A 23,872-nucleotide genomic window follows, 5' to 3' on the forward strand; every position below is an offset into this window, starting at 1 on the left:
TTTTCCCCATTCTTGACAACCACCACCTGGGCTCTCCAGGGGCTTGAACTGGGTTCGATGATGCCCTCATCCAGCAATCTACGCACCTCACTCCTAATGAATTGCCTGTTTTCGTAACTATATTGCCGACTTTTGGTGGCCACAGGCTTCCAGCCAGGGGTGAGGTTTGCGAAGAGTGCTGGCGGGGCAATCCGGAGTGTGGAAAGGCCGCAGGATTGGCCCCGGGGCACGGGGGCGGGTTGCTCGGGTGCTTCGGGAGTGGGGCGATGGCAGACCGAGAGGGGGGCGTGGGGTCCCCCAAAGTGTAGGGACACCGTTTGGAACTGACACTGGAAGTCTAATCCCAGCAACACTGGGGCGCACAATTGGGGAAGGACGAATAATTTAAAGTGGGTGACTGTCACGCCCTGTACTTCCAGCGTGGCGATGCAATACCCCTTTATCCCAGTCGAGTGCGACCTCGTCGCTAATGAGATCCTCTGGGTAGTGGGGATAATGTCAAGTCCCCAGCGGAGGGCCAGATCTGGCTGGATAAAACTGTCAGTTGACCCAGAGTCAAATAAGCAATTGGTGTAGTGTCCATGCACTTTAATCAGTTCCATTGCTCTGGTGAGGGGATGAGAGCATTGCTGGTTTAATGTTATTGAAGCAGTTGACAGGCGAGTTTTGCGCGATGACGTCACGCAACGGGATGACGTAGTCAACGCTCGAGGGGCAGGTTGGAGAACCTCCCGGAAGTGCTGTTGTGGCGGGTGAATGGTAAGTAGTGGGGTTTGTAGTTGCTCGCGATCGGCGGTCGGGCCCTGGCGGTCGTCAGCGATGGACGCTAGGGTGAGCACCTGGTTGGCCGCGGGGGTGGCTGCGGCGGCAGTAGCGTCGGCCCCGGGGGTGTCTGTGGCGGCGTCAGCAGCGGCGTCGGCCCCGGGGGTTTCCGTGGCGGCGGCAGCAGCGGCTGTAGCGTCGGCCCCGGAGGTGTCCGTGGCGGCGGCAGCAGCGGCGGTAGCGTCGGCCCCGGGGGTGGCTGTGGCGGCGGCAGCAGCGGCGGCGGTAGTGTCAAGTGTTCCGCACGGGGGCGAGAGGCAGGCCATCACCATGGTTGCGACGGTGGGTTGCCCCTTCCGGGTTCGGCGTCTCCGTGATGTCAGGCGTTGCCGTGCAGGGGAGCCCTCGCTCTCATTGGACGAGAGCTCTGGGGAAGAAGAGTTTGAATGGGATAGTGGCGGTTGAGCTTCACACGAGGCACTGTGTTTGCTGGCGGCCATTTTAGACCTACAGACTGCAGCAAAGTGGCCCTTTTTAAGGCACTTCTGGCACCTGGCTTTTCTTGCTGGGCACTGGGATCTGCTGTGCTTGTCCCTCCCGCAGAAATAACATTTTGGGTTCGCAGGGGGCAGGGTAGCAGCAGCCGACAGGCCGTCAGGGGTAGGGTAGAAGGGCACTCTACTCACATCAGAACGAGGGGTCCAGTCCCTAGAGAGCTCGGTGGACTTTAAGGCTGCATCCTCCATTGTGATTGCAATCCGGGCCACGTCCTCTAGTTTTTCTACCCCTTGTTCGAGCAAACGCAGCCTCACTTCGTTCGATCGGAGCCCGGCCACATAGGCATCCCGGACGAGGTCGCTAGTGATCTCGGCAGCAGTTTTGTCCACACAGTTACAGTCCTTGCCCAATGCCTTTAATACTTGTAAATATGCCCTGCTGGACTCGCCGGGCTGTTGCTTCCTCGACGCAAGCATGAGCCGGGCATGAACTCTGTTCACCGGTTGATCATACAGTTCCTTCAGTACCTTTATGGCTGCGGTGTAAGTGGTCTCATCCTGGATGTTCTCGTAGACTCTCAAGGACACCATAGACAGCAATGCTGTTAGACGCTGGTTATCCTCCTCTACCTGAATGAATCTCAGGAAGTTTTCAAAGTTCAGCAGCCAGAACTTAAAGGCTTTGAAGGCTGTAGCTGACTGTGGGTCGATATCAAGTTTTTCTGGCCGAGTTAAACGCTCCATCCCTTTCAAAAAAAATTCTTTTTGCTAATAAAATTGTAGAGCTCGTCGAAAGAACCAAAGACTTGTTGATCCAAACCAAGGCTTTTATTAGCAAAAGACCGGAGCTCTTCACAGGTGGCCGACCAGTCCGGAATGATCCGACCTGGCTAGGGACACAACCCTTTAAGGCCCAAACAATAGGTGTGGCTTAGCTCTCAGCCAATCGCTGTAAGCACAGTCTAGATCCAGTAACTATATACACTATGTACATTGGTGATAGATCTGTACTATCACAATGAGTCCCTGATTGAGTTTGTTGTTGAGGAGTCTGATGGTGGAGGGGGAGCAGGTGTTCCTGAACCTGGTGGTGCGAGTATTGTGGCACCGACACCTCTCTCCTGAACAGATCATGTGCTGGGTGGCGTGGATATAATGATTGCTGCTGCTCTCCAACAGCAACATTCCCTGTATATGTTCTTGATAGTAGGGAGGGTTTTGCCTGTGATGTCCTTGGCTGTGCCCATTACCTTTTGGAGAACTTTACGCGTTGGTGTCCCCACACCAGACCATGATGCAGCTGGTCAGCGCACTTTCTACCACACCTCTGTAGAAATTTGCCAGGGTTTCTGGTGTTATCAAATCTCCACAAATGCCTGTGGAAGTAACGGGCTGATGTGCTTTTTTCACAATGCCATCAGTGTGTTAGGTCCAGGAAAAATCCTCTGCGATAGTGACTCTTTAGAACTTGAATTTGCTCACCCTCTCTGCCTCTGATCCCCCAATGCTCACTGGATTGTACACCTCTGGCATTCCTTTCCTGAAGTCAGCAATCAGCTCCTTAGTTTTGAGTGCAAGGTTGTCAATGGTGTACCGTCCTGTATGCTAACCTTTCTTTATACTGTGGTATCATTCGCAAATTTTAGATGGTGCTGTTGTCAAACTGAGCCACACAATCGTAGATTTAAAGTGAGTAGAGCAGGAGGCTGAGAATGCAGGCTTGTGGTGATCCATTACTGATGTAGATTGTGGAGGAGAATCTCCACTGATTTAGGTCTGGAAGTGAGAAAATCCATGATCCGTTTACACAGTGGTGAGTTGAGTTCCAGGTCTTGGAGTTTGCTGATCACTTTTGAGGGGATGATGATGTAAAATGCTGAACTGTAGTTGATAAAGTGCATCTTGATGAATCTTTACTGTCCAGGTGTTCCTGGGCTTTGTGTAATTATTCATTGTGTGGATCTGGGTAACATTGGAATGGCCATCCTTTACTGCTTCTTTCTAATTACCCATTGAGAAAGTGATAGTGGAAAATGACTGGCTTGGTGGGGCACATTTTTAAGAGTCAACCACTCGAGGAGAATCTGGAGTTGCACAAAGACCAGAATGGATTACAATGACAGATTTCCTTTCTGGAGGGCATTAGTGAACCTAATAGGTTTCTAAAAAAGTGTAAAGCCTTTTTGCCGTCATTAAACTAATTTTTCAAGGTTCCATATCATGGGGTTATAGATGAAAATCTGACATGAGGCAAATTCAATGATGTATTTTTGAAAAAAAATTCAAGCTATTAATATTGTGGTATTCATTAATGACAATATATGTGTGTATTCCATTGTTTTAATTATATGTATTTTTAAAAAATTTAATTTAGACATACAGCACAGTTATAGGCCCTTTTGGCCCAGGAGCCAGTACCGCCCAATTGACCTACAACCGCCACGCTAACCATGCCACCCCCAAGGGGGATAATTCAATTAAATGAGAAAATTATTGCTAGTGTATGTCGAGGGATACAATATGGGTTTCCATAGAAAATGGACCTTCTGACATGGAGAAATTAGCTTGTGCACAGCTCTCAGGAATGGGGTCCTTGCATAACTCAGGAACTGGTTGCATAAACTGGATTCAAATTTGATATGATCCATTTGGGATTTGATCTCTAGTCTTTGGATCATTAGTCTATACCTCTCGATCACTTGCCAGATAACTTAATCGCTGTGCCACTGTCCAATACAAAATAAGGGAGGAGCCTCAGGACCCTGGACAGTTCTCAGTCAGCTCTGAGAGCCTTCCTGACTATTTTATCTTTAAATCTTACACTCTAAAAGAGGAATCGGATCAACTTACTTCTAAAATGCAGGAAATTAATGATGTGTTTATGAAGTTATATCATTCGGAATCTTTGAAAGATGGAGATAAAATTGATGAATATTTATCACAAGTTGTATTTCCGGAATTAAATATTGAAGAAAAGACTGAATTCTAAAAATCTTTTACTGATACAGAAATATATGATACGTTGATGTCTTTACAAAATAATAAGGATCCAGGAGAGGATGGTTTCTCACTAAAGAGTTACTGATCCCTTCACATGGGATTGTTGGATCAAATGAACGATTCCTGTGATTTACCAGAGTCATTTAAAACTGCATTAATAACAGTTATTCCAAAAAAAAAGGGAAGGATCCTTTGCTTCCATCTTCACATAGACCAATATCATTATTAAATACAGACTATAAAATTTTGTCTAAATTATTAGCTAATAGATTTGCTAAATGTTTACCTAAATTGATAAATATGGACCAAACTAGTTTTATTAAAAATGGATCAGTGGATAATATTGTTAAGTTTTTATTAAATGTAGCTCAAAAAAATACCATCAGTAGGATTGAATTTTAGATTACCTGAACAAAGTCAATTTTAATAGTTAGTAACTGATACGTTTATTAAAAGATTTATTACTAACATGTATATAAAACTGCAAGGTACTATGCAGAAAAAGTACCTATTTAAATCCAAATTAAGATGAGAAAGAGATTTAAATATGCAAATCCAAGAAGTGGTCAAAATTATGTTATGAGAAGGTAACTAATACAATTAATGTCAGATATCAAATGGTACAATTCAGTTTTTTACATCAATTATATTATACTCCACATAAGTTACCTGGGCTTAATTCGAACTGTTCTGATCATTGTTTTAGATGTAATAAAGAGGTAAGGAACTTTCTTACATGCAGTATGGCAATGTGAAAAAGTTAGAAAATTTTGGGAAGATATGAGTATTTTACTGGGGCAAATTATGAAGATACAAGTACCGAAAGATCCAAGAATACTTTTGTTAGGTGATATATATAATCTGAAGTTAGATGTTTACCAGAGGAAGTTTCTAAGTGTAGCAATAGCAGTAGCTAAGAAATATATGGTGGTAACGTAGAAATTAGACAATAATGTAGGGTTGAATAGATGGCAGGTGGAATTACAAGACTGTATACCTTTAGAGAAAATAGAGTATAATTTACAGAATCGACCAGAAAATTTTTATAAGATTTGGAAGCCATATGTGGATTTTATTGGTAAAAGTTCATCCGCAGGGTTTGCTATTCCTGCTCCAACTCGCTCTAGCTAACTTAGAGGTTCAAGATAATATTTTTAAATTTGAAATTTGGTGAATGAATGAATGATAAATTTAGGTAGGGTTTTTTTGTCTTTTTTGGGGAGGGAGGGAGGGAGGAGTGAAAATATAAATGTATGTATAATTTTGCATCATTTTATTATGTTGTATGATTATGCGTAAGTATGCTATGTTTGTCATTGATGCAAATGAAAATTACAATTTTCCAAAAAAATGGGCATTGTTTGTACCAGCCTAACCAGCAAGTTGAACATGCTTTGGGAGACTGTTTGAGAGTTAGGGGAGAGAGAGAGAGAGAGAGAGAGAACAGATTTAGTGCTGTTAGGAGGGGGAGAGTTATCATCAAAGCAGCAGGAATAGGGAAAAGTGTGTGTATGTATGAGAGAAAGGGAGACCTGCAAACTCATGGGTGTATGCCTTTAAAAATGCAAAGGTGCACATGGAATCTCTGGGCCTTCTACAGGAAGTACTAGCCAGAGGTTTTGGGGAGGAGGGGTTGTCGGGCTGGAGCTGATCTCCAATAGGTGTGGCATTGATCTCAGTGCTGACCAGAGACAAAAACATTCTCACAAAAGCAGTTTCATTAAAATGACAGTGTTCCAAAAATCAACGCGAGCTCTTCAGAAAGGCACATTTGAGCGAGCCTAACCGTGTATTTTAAACCATGCAGTTGATATTTTAAACCATGCAGTTGACAATTGAAGCTTTGAGAATTACATTGAAATACAGAGCTGAACAATTTCTCAACAACATTTTTCTCTCTGTAATATCGTTTCTATTTGCTTATTCCACTATTGTTTCCTTCTATCAAATTAGACATTGCAGGCAAATTATTCTGAGAATTATTCATTTCCATTTTGTACTCAGCAACTTCATACACCGACCTTCACAGAAAGACTAAACATTTAATGAATTGAGATTTCAAACTTCTGAGTTTTTTTTCCCCGTTTGTTCAGTCTGCAGATCTTTTCATGTCATTGGTGTTTGACCTCCGGAGCCTCTCTGTTGGCGATCTTCGAGACTTGTGGCAGCGGGCACTGTTCAAATGCAGAGATAACTGGTAAGTGCTGCCAGTTTCTGTTGAGGGATTGGCACATGAATGTTAAGTGATGTGGATCTACATGCTTTGAAGGACAGTTGTTAAAGCTAGAAGAAGATTGCACAAATGTTTGAAGATGTAGGATTTTTATGGCAACTGAGGCTCATTAACCTGTTCATCAAAAGAGGTTGCACAAACTCGTTGGACCTAGGGGCCTTCTGCATAGTGCTGTTTTGTGCTTCATAGATTCTTTGGAGATGAAAACATGCATATATTTGATAGATCTGAAGGTGCCGAACAGAAGGCTTGCAATGTGCAAATCACAATGAAACTAATATTGCCAACTAGAGAGCAGTGTTCCCTTTTGGGCTGTTGCAAGTTCTTAGTCGTGTAGGCCCAGTCTCTGCAGCCAGTTCTCAAAGGAATATATGACAACAGACAACACTCTTCTGACTACTAGAGCACTGAATGAATGGACGGTGCAACGATGCAAAAGCAATCCTAGGGATTCTGAGGGATTTGGATGAACTGGAAGCATGTTCTTTGCATCAGAGGGCCATGAGGACTTTTCAGAAGTGCAGCCAGGCAGTGCGATAAGGAAGTGAGTGCAGTTTATCTGGTTGATGCAAGTAACTCACTCTGCTTGCATCTGCAGAGTGAAAGAAGAGTAAACGAAAACTCCTCTCCTTTTTAAATTTTTAAAAATTTTTCACACTATGAACCATACTAACCAAAATACACACACACACATTTCCCTTTTGAATATACACAGTGTAATTTTCTCCCCTTTTCCCTCTCCCTTCCCTCCCTCCCCACCCTCTCAATGTTCAACATATATGATACATTAAACCCATTAAACAAAGTAATCACACAATGAAAATAAACTAGAAAATTGTGTCATCTACTTTTACACACTGGGTCAGTTCATTTCATCTTCTTTTCATTCTGTCATTTTAGGCGGTGGAGGTCTGTGGTAGGACTTCTCTGTTGTTTCCATGTACGGTTCCCAAATTTGTTCGAATACTGTAATGTTATTTCTTAAATTATATGTTATTTTTTCCAATGGAATACATTTATTCATTTCTATGTACCATTGCAGTATTCTCAGGCTATCTTCTGATTTCCAGGTTGACATAATACATTTTTTTGCTTCAGCTAAGGCTATCATAATAAATCTTTTTTGTGCTCCATCCAAATCGAGTCCAAGTTCTTTACTTCTTATATTACTTAGAAGAAAGATCTCTGTATTATTTGATATGTTGCTTTTTGTGATTTTATTTAATACCTGATTTAGAAATTCCCAAAACTTTTCCACTTTTTCACATGCCCAAATTGCATTTACTGTTGTTCCCATTTCCTTCTTACAGTGAAAACATCTTATCTGATACTGTTGGGTCCCATTTATTTAACTTTTAGGGGGTGGTGTATAGCCTGTGTAACCAATTTTATTGTATCATGCGTAATCTCGTGTTTATTGTATTTCTCATAGTTCTGGAGCATAGCTTTTCCCATGTTTCATTCTTTATCTTTATGTTTCGATCTTGTTCCCATTTTTGTTTGGGTTTACAGCTTGTTTCCTCATTCTCTTTCTCTTGCAGTTTGATGTACATGTTTGTTATTAATTATCATTGTGTCTGTAATCACATAATCAAAATTGCTTCTTTCTGGCAACCGCAGCCTGCTTCCCAATTTGTCCTTGAAGTAGGTTTTCAGTTGGTGGTATGCAAACATTGTATGGTGAGTTATACCATATTTGCACTTCATTTGTTCAAAAGATAATAATTTATTTCCCGAAAAACAATTTTCTATTCTTTTGATCCCTTTTCTCTCCCATTCTCTAAAGGAAAGGTTATCTGTTGTGAAAGGGATTAGTTGGATTTTGCGTCAATATTAATTTTGGTAGTTGATAATTTGTTTTCTACCTTTCTACGTGAATCTTCTTCCAAATGTTGAGCAGGTGGTGCAGTACTGGTGAATTCCTATGTTGCACCAGCTTTTCACCCACTTATATGATTTATGTTCAGGTACCTTCTCCCCTATTTTATCTAGCTCTAATCTGGTCCAATCTGGTTTTTCCCTTGTTTGATAAAAACCTTACAGGTATCTTAATTGTGCTGCTCTATAATAATTCTTAGAGTTTGGGAGCTGTAAGCCCCCTTGTTTGTACCATTCTGTTAATTTATCTAGCGCTATCCTCAGTTTCCCCCCCTTTCCCTAAGAATTTCCTTATTATTTTCTTTAGCTCCTTGAATAATTTCTCTGTTAGGTGAATTGGTAGCGATTGAAATAGGTATTGTATCCTTGGGAAGATATTCATTTTAATGCAATTTACCCTTCCTATCAGTGTTGGTGGTAAGTCTTTCCAATGTTCTAAGTTGTCTTGTAATTTCTTCATTAATGGCTGATAATTTAGTTTGTATAGGTGGCCTAGATTATTATCTAGTTGTATACCTAGGTATCGGATTGCTTGTGTTTGCCATCTAAATGGTGATTCTTTCTTCTTTGGCTTGGCTTCGCGGACGAAGATTTATGGAGGGGGTAAAAAGTCCACGTCAGCTGCAGGCTCGTTTGTGGCTGACAAGTCCGATGCGGGACAGGCAGACACGGTTGCAGCGGTTGCAGGGGAAAATTGGTTGGTTGGGGTTGGGTGTTGGGTTTTTCCTCCTTTGCCTTTTGTCAGTAAGGTGGGCTCTGCGGTCTTCTTCAAAGGAGGTTGCTGCCCGCCAAACTGTGAGGCGCCAAGATGCACGGTTTGAGGCGTTATCAGCCCACTGACGGTGGTCAATGTGGCAGGCACCAAGAGATTTCTTTAGGCAGTCCTTGTACCTTTTCTTTGGTGCACCTCTGTCACGGTGGCCAGTGGAGAGCTCGCCATATAACACGATCTTGGGAAGGCGATGGTCCTCCATTCTGGAGACGTGACCCATCCAGCGCAGCTGGATCTTCAGCAGCGTGGACTCGATGCTGTCGACCTCTGCCATCTCGAGTACTTCGACGTTAGGGATGAAAGCGCTGCAATGGATGTTGAGGATGGAGCGGAGACTTAAACTTTGTGAAATCCACATTATTCATTGGCATCACTTCACTTTTATTTGCGTTGATCTTGTACCCCAATACTTAGTCCATATTCCTTCAATTTCTTATGTAATTCTTGTATTGATATTTTTGGTTTTGTTAAGTATACAATGACATCATCTGCAAATAGACTGATTTTATATTCCTTCTCTTATTTTTATCCCTCTTATTTTCTATTCTTATCAGTTCTGCCAGTGGTTCTATAGCTAACACGAACAGTGAGGGAGATAGTGGACATCCCTGCCTAGTTGATCTGCTTAATTTAAATTGGCTTGATATATATCCATTTACTGTCACCTTCGCCAATGGTCCCTTATATAATGCTTTAATCCAATTAATATATTTCTCTGGTAGGTTGAACCTCTGTAGTACTTTGAATAAATAATTCCATTCTTCTCTGTCAAAGGCTTTCTCTACATCTAAGGCAACTGCCACTGTTGGCGTCTTGTTTCCTTGTACTGCATGGATTAAGTTAATGAACTTACAGATATTGTCCGTTGTTCGTCTTTTCTTAATAAATCCAGTTTGATCTAGTTTTACTATTTTTGGTACACAGTCGGCCAATCTGTTTGCTAATAGTTTAGCTATTATCTTATAATCTGTGTTAAGTAGAGATATTGGTCTATACGATGCTGGTGTTAGTGGATCTTTCCCTGTCTTTGGTATTACTGTAATTATTGCTGTTTTGCATGTTTTGTGTTTCTTCAATCTGGTTCATTACTTCCACGAGAGGAAGAATTAATAAGTCTTTAAATGTTTTATAGAATTCTATTGGGAGTCCGTCCTCTCCCGGCGTTTTATTGTTCGGTAGTTTTTTTTAATATATCCTGTATTTACTCTATTTCAAATGGTTTTATTAATTTATTTTGCTCCTCTTCTTGCAAATTTGGTAGTTCAATTTTAACTAGAAAATCATCTATTTTGTCTTCTTTCCCTTCATTCTCAGTTCAATATAATTGCTCGTAGAATTCCTTGAAGTTTTCATTGATCTCTGTTGGATTATATGTAATTTGTTTGTCCTTTTTCCTTGATACCGATACCGTTCTTTTAGTTTGTTCTGTCGTAAGCTGCCAAGCTAGTATTTTGTGCGTTTTTTTTCTCCTAGCTCATAATACTTCTGTTTTGTCTTCATGAAAGCTCCTCTCCTTGATTATAACATGTGGGTGACCTCCCTAATGCAAACCGTGAGATGTGACAGTGATGACAGCAGAGGCTCAAATGATTCCAAAGCTAGGAAGCTCCAGATTGCCTTAATTCAGGCCTCCATGGGGAAAGTAATCTAAAGTTGCTGCTCGGACCGGGGCCTCTGCCTGCTTCTTTCTGCCCGGACCGGGGCCTCCGCCTGCTTCACTCTGCCGAGGCCGGGGTCACCGCCTCCCCCTCGCTTCTGCCCGGACCGGGGCCTCTGCCTGCCTCACTCTACCGAGGCCGGGGCCACTGCCTCCCCCTCGCTTTTTACATTTTACATCCCAGTTACACAACAGTAAGAAAGGGTGTGACTCAGTCAACCCCGTCAGAATCCAACCGGGTCCCTGACCTACCTCAGAGGTAGTTAGAGAACCCAATTAAACTTACCTAGGCCATGTCCACAGGTGATTTGCGACCAGATATGGTCCGACCTAGGAGGGGAGGCAGGCCCCTCCAGCCCGGGTAAGAAACCTGCATAGGAGAAGGCCACTCCGATATAAAACCTACGACCCAAGGACCTCGCTGCCATGTCCCAGCTTGCTTGGCCACTGCACACGAACCATGGGTGTAAAGGGTGGGACCAGTACTGCGCACACTGCACTCCACCTAAAGCTCCTTTGCGCAGGCCCGAGGACATGTCCACGTCCTCCCCCTCCACGTCCTCCCCCTCAAAAGATGCTCACAACTCAACCTAGCATGCTGGAACATCAGAACCATGCTAGACAAGGCTGACAGCCACCAACCTGAATGTCGGTTTGCCCTCATCGCACATGAACTCCTCATAGCCGCTCTCAGTGAAGTCCGCCTTGCAGATGTAGGCAGCCTCCAAGAACGCGGCACGGGCTACACACTCTGCTGGTCTGGCAAGCCTATGGATGAACGACGCCTATCTGGTGTAGGCTTCATGGTCAAGAACTCCATTGCCTCCAAACTCGGAAACCTCCCGACAGGCCACTCGGACCGGATCATGTCCATGCGACTCCCCCTTCAAAACAAGCGTTGCATCACCCTCATCAGTGTCTATGCTCCAACCCTACAGACGGAACCAGCAGAAAAGGACAAGTTCTACACTGATCTGCGCAACCTCATTCAACGCACCCCTACAGCCGACAAGGTTGTCATCCTTGGCAACTTCAACGCTCGCGTCGGCAAAGACTCAGAAACCTGGCCAGGAATCCTGTGCAAGCATGGTGTTGGCAAGTGCAACGACAACAGGCGCCTCCTGTTGGAGCTCTGCGCAGAACAGCGGCTTGTCATTACAAACACCCTTTTTCAGCAGAGGGACAGCCTGAAGACTTCCTGGATGCATCCCTGATCCAAACACTGGCACTTCCTGGACTACGTCCTGGTGCGAGAAAGAGACAAACGAGATGTGCTCCACACCAGGGTCAGGCCCAGCGCGGAATGCCACACTGACCACCGGCTGGTTCGCTGCAAGCTCAACCTTCACTTCAAGCCAAAGCCCAGGAACAGTAAAGCCCCCAGAAAGAGGTTCAATGTTGGAAACCTGCAGTCAGACGAAGTGAGAGGAAACTTCCAGGCAAACCTCAAAGCAAAGCTCGAGGATGCAATCCGCCTCACGGACTCGTCCCCTGAAACCCTCTGGGATCAGCTGAAGACTGCCATACTGCAATCCACTGAAGAGGTACTGGGCTTCTCCTCCAGGAAAAACAAGGACTGGCTCGACGAAAACAACCAGGAAATCCAGGAGCTGCTGGCAAAGAAGCGAGCTGCCCACCAGGCTCACCTTGCAAAGCCGTCCTGGTCAGAGAAGAAACGAGCCTTCCGTCACACATGCAGCCATCTTCAGTGCAAACTCCAGGAGATCCAAAATGAATGGTGGACTAGCCTCGCCAAACGAACCCAGCTCAGCGCGGACATTGGCGACTTCAGGGGTTTTTACGAGGTTCTAAAGGCTGTGTACGGCCCCTCACCCCAAGTCCAAAGCCCGCTGCGCAGCTCAGACGGCAAAGTCCTCCTCAGCGACAAGATCTCCATCCTCAACCGATGGTCAGAACACTTCCAATCTCTTTTCAGTGCCAACCGCTCAGTCCAAGAATCCGCACTGCTCCAGCTCCCTCAACAGCCCTTAAGGCTAGAACTGGATGAGGTCCTCACCCCGGAAGAGACATATAAGGCAATTGAACAAATGAAAAGTGGCAAAGCAGCAAGTATGGATGGAATCCCCCCAGAGGTCTGGAAGGCTGGCGGCAAAACTCTGCATGCCAAACCGCATGAGTTTTTCAAGCTCTGCTGGGACCAAGGAAAGCTGCCTCAGGACCTTTGTGACCTTCATCACCCTGTACAAAAACAAAGGCGAGAAATCAGACTGCTCAAACTACAGGGGAATCACGCTGCTCTCCATTGCAAGCAAAATCTTCGCAAGGATTCTCCTTAATAGAATAATATCTAGTGTCACCGAAAATGTTCTCCCAGAATCACAGTGCGGCTTTCGCGCAAACAGAGGAACTACTGACATGGTCTTTGCCCTCAGACAGCTCCAAGAAAAGTGCAGAGAACAAAACATCACCTTTGTTGACCTTAACAAAGTCTTCAACACCGTGAGTAGGAAAGGGCTTTGGCAAATACTAGAGAGCCTCGGATGCCCCCCAAAGTTCCTCAACATGGTTATTCAACTGCACGAAAACCAACAAGGTCGGGTCAGATACAGCAATGAGCTCTCTGAACACTTCTCCATTAATAATGGCGTGAAGCAAGTCTGCATTCTCGCACCAACCCTCTTTTCAATCTTCTTCAGCATGATGCTGAAACAAGCCATGAAAGACCTCAACAATGAAGACGCTGTTTACATCCGGTACCGCTCGGATGGCATTCTCTTCAATCTGAGGCGCCTGCAAGCTCACACCAAGACACAAGACAACTTGTCCGTGAACTACTCTTTGCAGACGATGCTGCTTTATTTGCCCATTCAGAGCCAGCTCTTCAGCGCTTGACGTCCTGTTTTGCGGAAATTGCCAAAATGTTTGGCCTGGAAGTCAGCCTGAAGAAAACTGAGGTCCTCCATCAGCCAGCTCCCCACCATGACTACCAGCCCCCCCACATCTCCATCGGGCACACAAAACTCAAAACGGTCAACCAGTTTTACCTATCTCGGCTGCACCATTTCATCAGATGCAAGGATTGACAACAAGATAGACAACAGACTCGCCAAGGCAAATAGCGCCTTTGGAAGATACACAAAAGAGTCTGGAAAAACAACCAACTGAAGAAACACACAAAGATTAGCGTATACAGAGCCGTTGTCATACCCACACTCCTGTTCGGCTCCAAATCATGGGTCCTCTACTGGCATCACCTACGGCTCCTAGAACGCTTCCACCAGCGTTGTCTCCGCTCCATCCTCAACATTAATTGGAGTGACTTCATCTCCAACATCGAAGTACTCGAGATGGCAGAGGCCGACAGCATCGAATCCACGCTGCTGAAGATCCAACAGCACTGGGTAGGTCACATCTCCAGAATGCCTTCCCAAGATTGTGTTATATGGCGAGCTCTCCACTGGCCACCGAGACAGAGGTGCACCAAAGAAGAGGTACAAGGACTGCCTAAAGAAATCTCTTGGTGCCTGCCACATTGACCACCGCCAGTGGACTGATCTCACCTCAAACCGTGCATCTTGGCGCCTCACAGTTTGGCGGGCAGCAACCTCCTTTGAAGAAGACCGCAGAGCCCACCTCACTGACAAAAGACAAAGGAGGAAAAACCCAATACCTAACCCAACCAATCAACTTTCCCTTGCAACCGCTGCAACGGTGCCTGCCTGTCCCGCATCGGACTTGTTAGTCACCAACGAGCCTGCAGCAGACGTAGACATACCCCTCCATAAATCTTCGTCCGCGAAGACAAGCGAAAGAATCTTAATACATGTGAGGCTATGTTTGAGAAGGCAGGAGATCACCGTCCGCAGCGAAGACAAAAAAATGTCTGAATGTTGCTTGTTCTCAGAGGAAATGGGGTGAATAAATTCTTGTGATTCGGATGCTGGTGAATTGAAAATTCTGCTGAAAAAGCAAGATTCAAATCTATATGAAAATTAGTGCAATAATTGGACACTAAGTTCATCATATTCCATGATGCCGGTGAGGAATTCTATCAGTCTGAAGGGCTTCAATTAATTTGAAGACCAGATGTTTCTCCATGTGAAATCCAAGCAGGACCAGATGAAATACACAAAATCTCCCCAACTGATCGGCCCTCTCTCGAAACTGGGCCAGAATTTAAATTACTTTTAAATGATTAAACTGAATTGAAAGTTTAGCTGTGTCTTTGTGAAAGTTTACTGCGTAATATCCTCAGCAAAAAAGAGCACTTCCTTCAAACATCAAAGTAACTTTTTTTCATTGATTTAAACAAGAACGTTTGCAGATGCATTTAGCAATTTAATACACAAAAGTTCTGGGAAAAACTCAGCAGATCACACAGCATTCAAAGATCAACTTTTTGGGCCTGAGCCCCTTATCCAGTGGTGGATTAACTACCACCACTGGGCTGAACTTTAGTAGGTCCACCACCTCGGACCTTGTCCCATGGGCCCTACCCTTTGTTGAAAAGAACAAGGTGAAATTGTTCAATTTATTAGCCTTTGGGCGTGATGCCCTCACATATTATAAATTTATCTGCTGGGTTTGTACTGGGAATACAACAGTTGGTGTTAGGTTGGAGGAGGGGAGGAAAACCTTCATTAAAATCAAATAAAACTGTAAGTTACACCATTTCCTGCATCATGGGGGGGGGACATCAGTGGGTCATGCCCCTCTGAAATGAGTTATTGTTGCCGCTCACCCACCTGCAGACCAAGCCTTTGTGCAAAACTTTGCACAGGCAAAGGGCAGGCACAGCCCCATGAAGCCACCCATGGAATTCCCCAGAGTTCGCCCCGTTCCTCACCCCCAGCCAGTGGCTGCTCTTCAGTATGCGGATCCCCTCCCCTGCGTTGATGAGTCCAGTGCGACACCCCCTCACTGTGCAGCTCTGCTCCCACCACTGCCAGTTGGGCCATTGGAGAATCGTGCACATGCTCCTTAAGTCACTTCTGAGTCATGACTGCGCTCTTGGCTCCATCAAAGGAGATAAAGTGCATTCTTGCCATGGGGTTTCAGGGCATTTCTGGCGGCCATAAAACTTGCCGCTGCACTATTTGGTGTTCTGTGACGTTCTTCCCAGTCACCTTTCATTGATAGGTCACATTGGAACTGGTGGAGCCCGAAATGATACATGGGACCAAAACCCTGTCGCTGATTGACAGGTGAACGCGGAACTTCCGCGATCCTTGATTGATGGGTGGACCCAGGACTCATGCGAGCCCATATTGGCAAGTGGTTACATTGGTGTAAGAGTGGTTGTGATGGACTTACTTACCTTCTGGGCTCCAAGGCTTCAATCTACTCAACCTAATGGTTAATCCACCACTGTCCTCATCAAGGTATGAGCAAAAAGCTGGCATGAGCCTGAGTGAAAAGGTGGGAAGAAGGAGCGGGGCTGGAGCACAGGCCAGCAGGCAAGAGGTCATAGGTGGGTAAAGGTGAGAGGGTGGAAGAGAAAAATGTTGAGGTGATAAGGGGGAGGGGTAGCTCTCTGAAAGGAAAGGGAAGGAGTGGTGAGCTGGAGGAGAGAGAGGGAGGAAAAAAAGGATAAATCGATGTTCTTAGAATTGCTTGCCTTCAATTTTTTTCCCATCGACTTTCCTCAACCAAATTTTCCTCTCTAGTTCATTACTTTCCATTTAACTCTACTTATCTGGGATCAGTTTCTTTAGTCTTCATTGATGTATCATGTCCATAACTGTTCCTCTAGAGCAGTGGTTTTCAAACTGTCTCCTAAACTCACATTCCACCTTAATCCCTAGGCACTCTGTGATTAATAAGAGATTGCTTAAGGTGGTATATGAGTGGAAAGAAAAGGGTTTGAAAACCACTATTTTAATTGTACCTCATGGACTCATTATGTGCACAGTTTCATAACTCCAAAGGAAATAGGCCAACAACAATTTTTCTCAAGCAAAATATTTCAGTAACAGTTGGGCCTTCCCATTCACATGCCATCTGAAGTAATCCCAATGCCGTAAGTGCTCTGTGATTGGTAAGGGATAGGGGGGCAGTTTGAAAACTACTGCTGCTCATGGAATCATCGAGTTCTCAGCACGGAGACATGCCCTATGGCCCAACTTGTTCCTGCTGATGAAGTGAATCCTATTTGTGTTTGGACCATATCTAAACATTTCCTATCTTGGACCTGTCTTTTAAGCATACAATTGCCCTTTCTCTGGCAGCTCATTCCATATCCTTGGCATCCTTTGTCAAGAAGATGCTTTTCAGGTCTTTTCAATTCTTCTCCTCTCACTTTAAATTGATGCCCTCTAGTTTTAGATTCCCCTACCCTTGGAGGTAAAAGCTAATGACCTTGTCTGTGCCTCTCGTGATTTTATAAACCTCTTTAAAGTCCCCTCAACCTCCTGTGCTCCAGGGAGCAAAGTCCTAGCCGATGCAGCCTCTCCTTGTAATTCAAATCTGCCAGTCCCAGCAACATTCTCGTCAATGAAGATTTAGCAGAGTTTGTACCTTGGAGTGAGTTTTATTTTGGCATTGAAAAAACAAGTGCAGCCTCATTGGCTTTGTGCCTTGGCAGTCAGCAGAAAGCTTTTGAGGTGACATTGCACTCTAGGGAGCTCAGTGGTGTACACCTGCAAATCTGTATTATGGTCACGTTTACATAGAGGCAACAACAGCCACATTTAAGACTGTATTCTGGAAAAAGTCGTTGCAAATAATGGACAAACCTGGAGCTGAAGAAACCCAAAAGGTGAAATGAGAGTGTTATAGTCTAGACATTCAATTGAAAGAAGCTGTGTTCTTTTCCAGCATTAACCAATTTAAAGAAAAAGTTTATCCTGCAATGAAAGATGGCAACTATCATTTGGGGTTAATTTGGAACATTAAGGAAATTAGCCTGGGATCCTCCATTTTCAAAGACTGTTATGGGATCACATCGTTCCCCATGCAGTTCATCCTTCTGAGCATTGGAACGAACTTGGGTCTCACGCGTGGCCATTGTGCAAGCACTCCTGGGAGCCATCTGGCCTTCCCAATGTAGTGGTGGACCTGGATGCCAGCCAACAACCTTTGCCTCCACCCTCCCCCAACATCCCCATCTCTATATTTATCCCATCTTCTTACCCTGAATTTACTAAGCTGTGATCCTCTGAAATCAAGGCTGTGATTTGTTGCCACAGGCCATTGTGGAGGCCGGGTCATTGGGTGTATTCAAGGCAGAGATTGATAGGTCCTTGATTAGCCAGGGCATTAAAGGTTTTGGGGAGAAGGTCGGGCAGTGGGGCTGAGTGGGAAAATGATCAGACTTGATGGGCTGAATAGCCTATTGCTGCTCCTATACCTTATGGTCTTGAAGGCTCACCAGAGGCTATACTTTGTGAGGTGTCTGAGGAGATTCGGTATGTCACCGAAATCTCTCGTAAACTTCTACAGGCGTACCGTGGAGAGCATTCTGGCTGGTTGCATCACTGCCTGGTATTGGAGGCGCCAACTCTCAGGACAAGGATAAACTCCTCAGGGTTGTTAACTCACTCGGCCTGTGACATCACAGGCACCAGACTTCACTCCATCGAGGAGATCTACATGAGGCGGTGTCTTAAAAAAGCAGCCCCTGTCCTCAAAGACCCCCACCACCCAGGCCATGCCCTCTTCATCTGCTACCATTGGGAAAAAGGTACAGGAGCCTAAAGATGAGCACTCAGCGGCACAAGGACAGCTTCATCCCCGCTGCCATCAAATTCCTGAATGATCAATGAACCAAAGGGACTGCCTGACTTTTCGTGTGCTAATTTTTTTTATATAGTAATGTAAGATGGTCGTAATATGAATGCTTGCTCTTTGACGTTGCTGTAAACACCAAATTTCATGTCTTGTTCATGACAATAAATTCTGATTCTTATGACCTTATTCTTGATTTGCCCCCACCATCCAAACCTCTCCTGGTGAGATTACTTCACTTTCTCTCTCCCAACTATCAGCCTGTTGGGCTTGGGGAGGACCTTGGTTTGCAAAGGCATCCTGATCAGAGTGACTGTTACAGCCCTACTATTGTGTGGAAGCTACAGGCATGCAAATCATGAAAAAAACCCACACAAACGCTGGAGAAACTCAGCAGGTCAAACAGTGCCTTTATGTAGCAAAGGCACGCATATCAATGTCCATGAACATGTATTAACATGGGTGCTTGATGGAAGGCATATACATAATGGGCTGAAAGGCCTGCACCCATGCTGATCCTATTTATGACTCGATGATTTATTCTCTGCTCCATCTGATTCTTGCCACAATAAGCCAGATTTAGTGAGGCTACATTCCAGACATGTTGAGCGTGCAGTTTAGAGGATTAGACTCTCAGGTCTAACCACAACACATTTGCTTTGCCAGTGTTCAAAAAATATTGAAAGCTCTCTGTAAAAGCCCATTGTCCAAGATGGCCCAACTCTCCACAACTCCCAATACCCAGCCAGCCCTGATTGTTTCATGGTATCATAAATTTATGGTTTTCTCTAAATATGTCACAAAGCATTCAACTGGTTTAAGACAACTTGGGGAAAATGTTTGCAACCTCAAGCATTTTTCTGATTGACAGTAATTCATTATTGATTACTCAGTAAACATCTGTCTTTATAGGATAATCCAAACAGGATTTTGATGAGTTCAGCAATCTCAAAATAAATTACAGATAACCACCAAAGTTTCTTTGTTTCTGTTACCAACAGAGTTAAACCTCCGATAATCCACCATCTGGAAATCCCCAGGGTTCATTGTCTGCCTCATAGCTGATGTTTTCCATGCTCCTCTGAAACTCACTTAGCCCCCTGTTCCAACGTTTCCTTGAAACTCATGGGGTTTACGCTGCCCTTTTGAAACCTACTTCCTATTCTTGCACGCCCTTCAAATATTCTGGATTCACTGGGAACTTTATTATCATACTATGTAATATCAAAAAAAGTGACCTTAAATGTGGATTGGAGGATGAATAGAGTAACAACCAGTAGACTGGAAAATTTGGCTAGGTTGACATTACAGAGGTTGCCAACTTGCTGGATAATCAGTGCCAAGCCTATTTCTTTGTAAGTCTTTTATATCTTTCTTGTCAAACTTGCTAAAGATTCCGTGACATTCAGAGTTATGCCTCGTGCCAAGTTTTGGGTCGAAGTGAGATCGGTCCAGTTTTGCGTCCAGGGCCGAAGAACTGTTGAGCTTCTCCAGCATTGTGTTTTCACTTCAACTATGGCGTCTGCAGACTTTTGTGTTTCACTTCTGAAGAACTCTGTATTTTCAGGGCTATTGGTAAGGAGGAGAGAGTTGCATTTATTTCAATCTTCATTATTACACAGCAAGAACCCAAGATGTAAAGCACACTCTTGGTACTATTAGGGCAAAATATTGGTGACTTCCACTTGAATGAACACAAATGGATCTATGTTGCCCATTGAAACACAAGATTTGATGGATTATCATTCATTTTCTGAAGGACAATAGCCTCGGGAAAACAATAATCTCTCAGCACTGGACTCAATACTGGATTGACCTCTCAAACCAAGAATTTAACATCTTGGCATGAGGGTCAAATTCTAAATTATAAAGGATAATCTTTATAATTTCTTGGTAAGTTTGGCAAGAAAGAAATGAATGACTTACAAGGAAATAGGCAATGTAAGCCTTCACAGCCTGCATATTTAAACATGTCTATATTTTCAATCCTCGCCAGATGAAAGTTGATTCTGTGGCTGGTGGAGATTATTTAACAATTGATCTTTGTCCAATTTATTTTTCCTTTTTCTGGCTGACCAAGCGGCAACTGTTCAGCTGCTCAGCTGAGTTCTATCCCTGGGGAAACCAAGCTGACCAAAGGGTGGAGTACTAACTCTTCCAAAAGGGTTAAATAATGTATCATATTTTGAATGGACATTACTGATAACAGAGAACAAGCTGGATAGAAGCCTTGGGTAGATTTTCACTTGCCTACTTCACATTCAGTAAGAACCCAAATAAAGAAAGACTTGCATTTATGAAATGACTTAAAACGGAGCACCTTCTAGTCCTGGGTAGCAGACAAGTCCAAGCATATGTGGTTAAAATAAACAAGCTCTTTGTGCGCAAGCATAATTGTGCTGGCACACATTGCAGCTGCAGGAGTGCTCTCAGCGCAGGAAGTGGGCCTTTGCAGAGTTGACAAGGTTCACTTTGTGCCCTCACTCGACTAGGTAACGAAAGAAAAGCTTGGGCTGAATGCTTAGCCGGGGAGTTTGCAATCTTGCAAAAGAGGTACGATTCCGGGACGGGGGAGAGCGAAAGCTAGTGAGGGTCAGTTTTCTTTTGAGTGTACATAGAGATGGGCTGCAATTCTAGCGCCGGTTCCCCGATGTAACTATTGGGGTTTGTGCTCCATATTGGGGTGCTTGGGGAGTTTAACGTCAGAGGGGAGTTGCAGAAATTATTGCATGGAGGGGCATGCAAATTTGAGATTTCTGATTATGCTTGCACACAGTCTCCAACATAGGGGTAAATGTTCAATTCCAGCAATTCCTGGTCCTTCAGTTAGAGCTGTAAAAGTGAGTTAAATTCTGATTTCAGATTTATTGTCAGAGTTCGTACATTACATCACATACAACCTTAAGATTCCTTTTTCCTGTGGGCCAGGCAGAATTAACACCAATTGGTAGTGCAAAAATGAATTGTACACAGTGTAAACATGTAAACAAATAAAAGAACTATAAACAGATAATGAATGTAAACAAATGGACTGTGCAATACAGAGAGAACAAAGAAAATCAATAAAGTGCACAAGTAAGAGTCCTTGACTGAGTTTGTCGTTGAAGAGTCTGATGGTGGGAGGGGTAGCAGCTGTTCCTGAACCTGATGGTATGAGTCTTGTGGCAGCTATACTCAGGGGTACAGTGCTGCTGGAGCTCCAGCAGGGGGCAGCTCCAGCACCTCATAGGGTCACTCCAGACACCTCAATGGGGCAGCTCGGGTACCTCCGGCACCTAAAAAATTAGCACTCCACTCCTGCCTGTACCTCTTTCCTGATGGCAGCAGCAAGAACAGAGCATTTGCTGGGTGGTGTGGTTCTTTGATGATTGCTGCTGCCCTCTGATGGCAGCATTCCCTGTTGATGCATTTAATGGAGGGGAGGGTTTTTCCTGTGATGTCCTGGGCTGTGTCTACTATCTTTTGGAGGGCTTTACGCTTGGGTATTGGTGTCCCTATATCAGATAGTGATGTCAAAACGTGGAAATATGATCAGTGCTAATATTTTTTCCACGATAATCTCTCCAATCCTACATCCTTAGCAGCAACCAGAACCATCCTCACACCTCCGAGTAAGGAATAGACCAGGGACACTCTGAGGAGACGTGGTCAATTGCACTCCCATAATGGTTTTGACAGCTGAAGGTTTTCAACATCAACAACCGCAGATGCGAGAAACCTAAATTAAAACTAGAAGATGCTGGAATTGTTCAACAGATTAGGCAGCATCTGTGGAAAGGGTAACAGTTTACATTTCACGCCCTTCGCTGGAACTGGTGTTGAATGTTTTGAATGCCTTTGACAATCTCAAACATTCACGAAGTTCTATTAAAATTATTTTTAATTTTAAAAAAGTTAATCACAAAAAGAATTTTAACCATTGGAATTTAATCGAACCAAATAATCCACTTCCTTTTGCTCGAGCAATCATTCCCTCCTGTTAATTTCAATGGGGCTGCATTCCTTGTTCTACAGGGTTCACGAGGCAGGTCGTTTGCACTGCCTTGTTTAACTCCAAACAGTCCACCAGTTTTTTTTTTAAGTTGATAATTTAGGATAATGGTTCTTTATTTTTACCTAATGGATCTCTGAATAATTATATTTTTAGATGTAATAGCAACAAGGAAAATTTGAGCTTCACCAAACCTCTCATTAGCTGGACCTGGGAAAAGTACATCACAGCCAGCCTGTTCCAACCAGAAAGTTCAGCCTTTCAGAGAAAGTAGTTTTAATTGTTAAATTCCACCTTATCAACTAAATGTAAGTTCTAAAAAAAAATACGATGGTGAACGCACATCAGAGTCTCTGATAACCCCCTTTCACACTGTCCTGGGATAGGAATGGGGGTTTGCGTTTTCATACATGATCACTCATGTATGAAGTCCTCCTCAGCGACAAGATCTCCATCCTCAACCGATGGTCAGAACACTTCCAATCTCTTTTCAGTGCCAACCGCTCAGTCCAAGATTCCGCCCTGCTCCAGCTCCCTCAACTGCCCCTAAGGCTAGAGCTGGATGAGGTCCTCACCCAGGATGAGACATATAAGGCAATCGAACAACTGAAAAGTGGCAAAGCAGCAGGTATGGATGGAATCCCCCCCAGAGGTCTGGAAGGCTGGCGGCAAAACTCTGCATGTCAAACTGCATGAGTTTTTCAAGCTTTGTTGGGACCAAGGAAAACTGCCTCAGGACCTTCGTGATGCCACCATCATCACCCTGTACAAAAACAAAGGCGAGAAATCAGACTGCTCAAACTACAGGGGAATCACGCTGCTCTCCATTGCATGCAAAATCTTCGCTAGGATTCTCCTAAATAGAATAATACCTAGTGTCGCCGAGAATATTCTCCCAGAATCACAGTGCGGCTTTCGTGCAAACAGAGGAACTACTGACATGGTCTTTGCCCTCAGACAGCTCCAAGAAAAGTACAGAAAACAAAACAAAGGACTCTACATCACCTTTGTTGACCTCACCAAAGCCTTTGACACCGTGAGCAGGAAAGGACTTTGGCAAATACTAGAGCGCATCGGATGCCCCCCAAAGTTCCTCAACATGATTATCCAACTGCACAAAAACCAACAAGGTCGGGTCAGATACAGCGATGAGCTCTCTGAACCCTTCTCCATTAACAATGGCGTGAAGCAAGGCTGTGTTCTCGCACCAACCCTCTTTTCAATCTTCTTCAGCATGATGCTGAACCAAGCCATGAAAGACCCCAACAATGAAGACGCTGTTTACATCCGGTACCGCACGGATGGCAGTCTCTTCAATCTGAGGCGCCTGCAAGCTCACACCAAGACACAAGAGAAACTTGTCCGTGAACTACTCTTTGCAGACGATGCTGCTTTA

At 44.3% G+C, this 23,872-nt stretch overlaps 1 protein-coding gene across 3 annotated transcripts in view; it reads left to right on the forward strand.

Annotated features, from left to right (window-relative positions):
• The window catches only part of LOC138747006 (apolipophorins-like), a 119,476-nt gene that overhangs the window by 65,779 nt on the left and 29,825 nt on the right, over positions 1-23,872 (forward strand). For all 3 annotated transcript variants that reach the window (XM_069905832.1, XM_069905834.1, XM_069905833.1), the window contains exon 9: positions 6,353-6,456. In XM_069905832.1, coding sequence (XP_069761933.1) covers positions 6,353-6,456 — 104 coding nt within the window. The remainder of the gene's footprint in view (positions 1-6,352; positions 6,457-23,872) is intronic.

The sequence above is a fragment of the Narcine bancroftii genome, chromosome 12, assembly GCF_036971445.1.
Source record: "Narcine bancroftii isolate sNarBan1 chromosome 12, sNarBan1.hap1, whole genome shotgun sequence".
NCBI lineage: Eukaryota > Metazoa > Chordata > Chondrichthyes > Torpediniformes > Narcinidae > Narcine > Narcine bancroftii.